At 40.1% G+C, this 8,070-nt stretch overlaps 1 protein-coding gene across 1 annotated transcript in view; it reads right to left on the bottom strand.

Moving 5' to 3' along the window:
* Mrps9 (mitochondrial ribosomal protein S9) overlaps positions 1–4,012 on the bottom strand; it is a 53,605-nt gene extending 49,593 nt beyond the window's left edge. The window contains exon 1 of the mRNA XM_034522020.2: positions 3,837–4,012. Within this exon, the coding sequence (XP_034377911.1) occupies positions 3,837–3,971 (135 nt within the window). The 5' untranslated portion in view covers positions 3,972–4,012. The remainder of the gene's footprint in view (positions 1–3,836) is intronic.
* Positions 4,013–8,070: the final 4,058 nt, after the last annotated feature.

Raw genomic sequence — 8,070 nt, forward strand, 5'->3', positions numbered from 1 at the left:
AAAAAACCCAAACTCCTTCACTACCTGAAAGAGCAGAGCACACACCGACACTTAAGGAAACATCCAACCCCTGATGCCATTGCTTATACATTACACCACTAACGACAAGTAATCACAAGATTACTGCTGCTTTTCAAGAACTGGTAAAGAACTCAAATCTTGTAAAAGGCAGTTCTTTCTTTGTCCAATAACAAGTGACCTTTGGACTTCATACTGACGTGGCCAATGTGCTGGTTAGTTTTTGTCAGACTGTCATAAGCTATGGTCATCTGGAAAAAGAGACCCTCAAATGAGGAACCGCCTCCATCAGATTGGCTTGTGGGACATTTTCTTGACTGATGTTGTAAGGCTGGGGCTCCTTGACTTTCCCTCCTTGATGATGGACTGTAACTTCTAATCTCAACAGACCCTTTCCTAGCCCAATTTGCTTTTGGTCATGGGTTTTTAATCAGCAATACAAAGAAAATACTTTGTGTGAAGACCCAGGAAGCTGAGTATACATGACAAACCACCACTATGGAGGCACCCACCTCTGAGTACCTTTCTTACACTCCAGACAACTGTACTCTTTATCTCATAAATACTATAAAGTCCAACCACAGGGAAGCAGGGTTGAAACTTGCTCTCCTGTGTCCACTGCTCTGAAAGGTGAACAAATCTTTTCCTCAAAATGCATTGTTTCAGGGACAATGTGGCTGGTTTGGTAACTCCAATCTCTGACTCAGTCCCTAAGCTCTAACCAATTACCTGTTGTTGCTAGAGCCTACTCTGATTATAATGTACCCCTTTGTTGTGCAATTCTATCTTTCTAGATCATAATAAGTACAAAATATTTATAGGTAATATATAAATAGCTCATGCAAGTACATTCATATATATGAAGTGACTAATTGTTGCTGAAGCATCCACTTTACTGTCACATCCCCTGGCAGGCTGCCTGTAATCACCTCTGTAAGTCTCTATTGACTCTAGACTAAATCAGGTAAATACCCTTCTGTAGTTCTTCTGTATTATCTCTGTAAATCTCTCACATCACATTATAGATTCCTAATATGTGTGGGTATACTTTATGAAAAGTTTGGTAACTCACATATGTGACTGCTATCTATAACTTGTGATGTTCAGAGTTTGTGGTTGTGTTGAGGCATAATATGAAATGTGTAAGAACCCATAAATACTGTAAGAACAGCAGAGGAAGCCAGCTAGCAAGAGTCCTGAGAACCAGGAGTCACACCCAAGTAAAGCTTGCTTCCTTTTGTTAGTGGCATTAGTGTTTGCAAAAATTTTTTACTGTCACCCAGTTTCTGTTGATATCACTCCCTAGTATACACTTGCCACTGTAAACAAAACATGAAAACACTTTATAAAATGCATTTTATTATTCTATTACCTCTTCTCCTTTCAAGCCGTTTACGACCTTTGAAGAGATTCCATAATTAATGGGACATGACCCAAATATGAAATGAGGAAAAGAGTTAGTTGGATAGTGTTTTATTTGCTCATAAAGTCATTAATTTTTTTTTTTTTATAAAACATGGGCCCAAGAGAAATACAGCTATTAATGTTGTATGCAGAAGTGGATAAGTAGTTTTTAATATGAACATTAAGAAACATCAGTATTTCAGACAGGCACTGTACAAAAAAAAAAAGCTTTCTAAATGTCTTTGTGTGTACATACACACGTGTGTGCTGTGCGCTGTGTGCGTGCATGTACTGCGTGTGTGAGAAAGAGATGGAGGGGCTCGTTGGAGAAGATATGTCACGGGGGGGGGGTATGGCTGGGCTTTTAAGATTTCAAAAACCTGTGCCAATCCCAGTCTCTCCCTCCCCCATGTCCTTCTCCCTCCTCTTCCTCCTCTCCATCTCTCTCTGCTGCTGCTTGTGGATCGGAGTGGTAGCTCTGAGCTTCTACCCCACTGCCATACCTGTCTGTCTCCATGCCTCTCACCATAACGATCATGACTAACCGTTACTTACTAACTGTAAGCAAGCTCCCAATTAAATGTTTCCTTTTATAAACTGCCTTGTTCGGTGTCTTCTCGAAGCAACAGAAAAGTAACTAAGATAATGTGTATGCATGCAATGAATAAGGATCCAAAGCCATTTAAATTTTTCAGTTCTTATTTAAGATGGACTTCATGTGGCAAAACGTTATGTTGTTGTGGTATTAGGGAATTTAGATCAACCCCAAGAGAATCATTCCTTGAGAATGCTAAGGGTGAACTCTCGTAGGCATCTGTCTAACAGAGTATCCGGCTCAACAGAAGTGCTCAGTAAACAACTGGCATATTGGGTTGGGTGAAGAGTCATTTCAAAAGTGGATAAGGAAATAAATATTAGCAAAGACCAGTGTTTAGCCATCTTACAACATAAATAAGCAAATCCTGATGAAGGTAGAAAAAGGAACACTCTACCTTAATGATGAAATTAGAATTGTGCACAGCCTTTGGGGATGGTGATATGAAACAGTGAGTTTAGAATGTATACATCATTTGCAGCTATAACCTTACTTTAAAAAGTCTCCCCCACAGGAATGAAGCACAGAACCAGAGCAAGATGGTTACCTGGAGCATCGGTGGAAAGAAAGTAGTGAGTAATTAGAATGTGCTTTAGACGTAAAGACACGGGTATTTCCCTTTTAAGTTAAAAAAGTAAGAGGGATGTGACCCAGCAAGGCCCACTTTTAATCGTGTGCTTGTTTACACATAATTATAAGAATAAGGAGAAAGACAGAAGGGTAGACACTAGGTTCAGAATGTAGGAGAGGGAGAGAGAGCCACCGGCCCCATATAAACATTACCAACAATAATATTTTGTATGCTACAGTTCCTCTCATGTGCAATTATGTGTGTCAAAGAGGCATATAGAAGAAATAAAAACGTCCAGCACATTTTCCAATCTTCAAAACCAAGAAACCCAGATGTTTAACAGATCAATGGACAGATTGGTTTATGCTACAACACCAAATAACAAAAAGATGGCCAGTCATTTTGCAAAACGGTTCTAAGATCCAGTATTTATCTTCTCGGCAATATCTGGTTGCTAGTATTGCTTTACCCAGCATTCCGTACTCTTTCTATTCAGACTGTTCTGTTTTCCAACCCCCACTTGTTTGACCACGCATTCACCATCTCTTGAGATCTCTCTTTTGTCCTGATCTTCTGCCTACTAATGCACTGTACACGCTCTGCGCGCTGAGTTTTTGTTAGAACCTACAAGGTAACAGGACTTCAAAGTTAGGTCTCCCCCTGTGTCAAAGGCACACCCACCGAAGGATCTACTGGAAATGCCCGGTGGAATATGCCACGGACACCTTGAATGCAAATTACAGCCAAAACTAAACTTGTCTTCTCCTTCTTTTAGTGACTCATATAAGCGGGTGACAAGCAAAGGCTAGCTAGAAATCCCAGCTTCATACTGCCCTCAGGATTGAGTGAAGCAGACAAATCCTGCCTTCTGTCACAAGAAAGTCTCATGGAAAATTACGAAAACTGAAATTCCACAAACGCGGGGCACTTGTAAAAAAAGTCTCTGTTCACTCCACAGTCTGGCTCGACCCACGACAATTTCCGGGTCGCTGCAGAGTTCGGCTCCCCTTCTACCCGGGACCGATCACCAGACCCAGGCAGCCACCCAGCTCCATCTGCGGAACCCTTTGCCTAGCCATGCTGCTCAAGGCCCAGGGAGAGGCTGCAGAGGATTCGTCCGCGGCCGACCCCGCGATTCCCACGCGTGACCTCCGACCTCTACCTGAGGGCAGTGGCAGCCCTGGAAGGTGGGCCGGCTTCACGTCACCCTACCACAAGGACCGCCATCTCCAGCTCCTAGGATCTTACCTGAGCCCTGGACCCCGTCTGCCAGCCAAACGCCGAGGATGTCCAGTACCCGGGCCTCTGGCAGAGGGTACCCCTAATCGTGTGACCGAGCCGAAGGGAAAGCACTCGGCCACAAGACATACAGGGGGCAGCCATGTTGGCCGTAAGAAAGATCCTGGAGGGAGGGGGAAAGAGGCGGAGCCTAGAGACTGCGCAGGCGCAGGCCACACAGGCGAAAGCGCTTCCTTAGCAATTGCAACTAGGGGCGGTGCCCTGCAGTCCGGCCCCTCACCGCTGATTGGGTACGCGGGGCTTTGGCAGCAAGTTGACTTGCATGTAGCTTTCAGCTTAGTCCTGAGTTCGTGGTACCCACACTCAGGCAAGCCTTCCGCACACATTTTCTCACTCCACGAATTTACAAGCTGGCTATTGTGTCCGCCTGCCCTCCCGGAAGGGCCTTCTCCTCTTGAATTTGCCAGTTTTCAAGGTCTATGTCAAGACCTTCTTCCTCCAGGAACTGGCAAACCACTCTGGCTTCCAACCCACTCTTTTGTTGACTCTTAGCTGTCGGACTCAGGCTGAAGACAATCACTTCTCTGCTCAGCTTCACAACTCTCCCTATGGCATTACCTCTGAGCCTTAAAACCATTAAGAGTAGCTGCAGAAACACGAATTGACTTTACCTTCTGAAACTTGTATCTCCTAACAGTAAGTCCCAGGGTCATCTCTACCAGGTACAAGTTATGTGATTGAATAAACCACTCTTAAGCGGTTTTCCAAACATGTTGAAACGATCGATAGAAGTTTAAAACATACACAGAAAATGAGATCAAAGTGACCAAGTAAGAGGCTGGGACGTTTAAGAGCACTTGATGTTCTTTCAGTGGACCTGGGTTTAGTCTCCAGCACTCATGTGGCAGATCACATCTGTCTGTAATTACAGCTCTAGGCAATCCGAAGCCTTCTCTGTGTTTCAAGGGCACCAGCCATGTCTGTGGTGTACAGACACGTATACATGCAAGCAAAACATTTATCTATATAAAATAGAAATCTGTTTCTTAAGTTATGAAGTAAGTGCGGGCATTATACAGTTGTCAGCTCACAAAACAGCTCTAGGGAAATAGAAATTGCATAATTTCGGGAAAAAAAAAAAAACAGAAAAAAAAAACTCCAAATAGGATGCTTGTAGTAAAGGGAGAAAATCACTATTTTTTTCCTTTGTTTGTTACCTTTTACATTAGTGAAAATCTCTTTAGTCAGTGGCAGAAGTCAAGGACTAGTATTTGGAGAACAAGAATAAGTTAGAGGCGAGGCAGTGCTGGCCAGGAAAGCAGGCAGGTTAGCTGCAGACTTTTGCCTCTCCCTTTGTTCCTCCAAATCCAATCCTTCAGTCTTATTTCCTGCTCAGTAGAAGACCTGCTGTGGCCTCTTCTCACTCTGACCCCATTCCCAGGGGACTAAACAGACCCCCCGTAGAACACCCTGCTTCCCTCCCTCTGCAGACCCTCCTCACCTACCCCCAGCCCATCTTCATTCCTAAATGTCAGCTTTCAATATCAAGCAACACATTGTACCTGGAACCCCCCAGTGGCCACAACTAGCTAGATTTCTGAAGCATTCCTACCAGGCAACACACAGCCACCACAGCCTCCTAAGAACCAGAGAAAACAGCAGAAGCTAAGGAAAAGAACACCCACCCAACAAAGGCAAGACCAGATATCAGTACCTAGAATTACAAACATCCCCAAACACAGATGCATTGATGCCATCATAAAAACACAATTAAAAAAAAAAAAAAAAAAAACAGCCAAGTCAACGTGTCTCCATTATATCCCAGCAATAGGCCCTAAGAATTGAAATGTAGTTGAAGGCAAAGACTTTATGATACTTCATGAAAAGACTTTATAATAACCTTCATGAGTATGATAGAGATACTTAAAGAGGAAATTAATAAACCCCTAAAAGAAACCTGAAAATACAAAAGGTGGAAGGAAATCAATAAAACAGTCCAAGATCTGAAAGAAACAATAGGATCAATAAAGAAAACCTAAACTGAAGAGAAATCTGGAAATAAAATTTTAGGGACTCAAACAAGAAGCTCAGACAGAGGCAAGCCTCACAAACAAAATATAAGCAGTAGAAGTGAGAATCTCAGGCGTTGAAGATACCATAAAGAGGATAATGCCTCTGTCAAAGAAAATGTTAAATCTAAAAAAAAAAAAAAAATTCTGACACCAAACATCCAGAAAGCTGGGACACTGTGGAAAGACTAAATCTAAAAATAATAGGAATAGAGGAATGCGAAGAAACCCAGGTCAAAGGCACAGAAAATACGTTCAATGAAGTCATAAAAGAAAAGTTTTCTAACCAAAAGAAGGAGTTACCTATCAAAGAACAAGTCACTTACTGAACACAGAACAGACTGGGCCAGAAAAGAAATTCCCTTCAGTACATAATAATCAAAATACTAAATGTACAGAATAAAGACAGAGTATTAAAAGCTATAAGGGTAGAAAATTAAGTAACATATAAAGGCAGGACAGTTAGAATTACACCTGATTTCTCTATGCAGATGTTAAAAGTTAAACAGGCTAGGTTCATGTTCTACAAACTCTAAAAGAACACAGATGTCATTTCAGATTAGTATATCCATCAAGACATTCACTCACAATAGAATTATTTGATTTAATAATTATTTCAATTAATAATTATCAATGAAATAATAAATATTAATATAAAATAATTATTAACATTTATTGTTGACCAGTTAATACCAGTGAGACATATTACTTTGATTTTATAGTATCTGTATCTGTGTTTCTTTTGAGTTGATGGTCTAGGATTATTATTCCTTGATTTTTATGTTTCTTGGGTGTGGTTAACCTCTTCTGGTTAAGGTTTTCCATCTAGCATTTTCTACAGGAATGGATTTGTAGATAGACAGTGCTTGGATTTTTTTTTAATCACAGAATGTCTTATTCTATTTGCTAAATAAAAAGATACAAACTAACAGAATGAATCTGAAAACAGACTCCATCCTTCTATGCATCTAAGAAACACATCTTAACACCAAGGATAAACATCGCCTCAGAAAAAGTATTGGAAAAAGATACTACAAGCAAATGGACCTAAAAAGCAAACAAATGTAGTCATTTTAATATCTGACAAAATGGATTTTAAACTAAACCTAGTCAGAAGAGATAGGAAAGAACACTACATAGTCATCAAAGGAAACATCCGAGAGGACATTTCTATTCCTAACATTTATGCCTCAAACCTAAGTGTGCCGAAGTTCATAAACACTATGATAGTTTAAACCACATATTGACCATCACACATTGATAGTATGAGACTTAGATACTCAGCTCTTGCCAATAGCTAAACAGAAATGCTTTAGCTCACTGACTTTATAAGCCAAATGGGTCCCACAGGATATTTTACCCAAATACAGAAGAATATACTTTTTTTCTTAGCACTTCATGGGATTTTCTCTAAAACTGACCACATATTCATATACAAAGTCTCAACAGATACAAGAAAATTGAAATTACACCCTATCCTATCTGGCCACCACAGATTCAAGCTGCATATCAACAACAGATACAACAGAAAGCTTACAATGTTTGGTTACATGGAAACCAAACAACTCAAGATTGAATGAAAAATAGATCAAGACAGAAATGAAAGACTTTCTAGAATAGAATGAAAATGAATATGCCTCATGCCCAGACTCATGGTGCACAATGAAAGAGGCTGTAATAGGCAAGTTCACAGTACCAAGTACCTACATTAAAAAAATGTAGAGATCCCATACTAATAACTTACAGCATGCCTGAAAACTCTAGGAAAAAAAGAAAGGAATTACATCTAAAAGAAGTAGATGGCAAAAAGCAATCAAACTAGGGGCCAAAGTTAATAAAAACAGAAACAAACAGAAGCAATACAAAGTATCAATGAAAGAAAGTTGATTGTTTGAGAACAATAAATTAGATTGACAGGTCTTTATCCAAACTAATTAAAAGGTGAGAAAATTGAAAATAACAAAATTAGGGATGAAAAAGCAGACATAACAGAAATCAAAGAAATCAGAGAATCATAAGGACATATTTTTAAAATTTGTGCTCCACTAAACTGGAGCATTAAATTTAAAATGGATAATTCCCTTGAGACATACCATTTGCCAAAGTTAAATTGAGATCAGATAAGCAATTTAAATACCCATAATCTCTATTGATATAGAAGCAACATCTTGCAC

Source organism: Arvicanthis niloticus, chromosome 17 (assembly GCF_011762505.2).
Source record: "Arvicanthis niloticus isolate mArvNil1 chromosome 17, mArvNil1.pat.X, whole genome shotgun sequence".
Lineage (NCBI taxonomy): Eukaryota > Metazoa > Chordata > Mammalia > Rodentia > Muridae > Arvicanthis > Arvicanthis niloticus.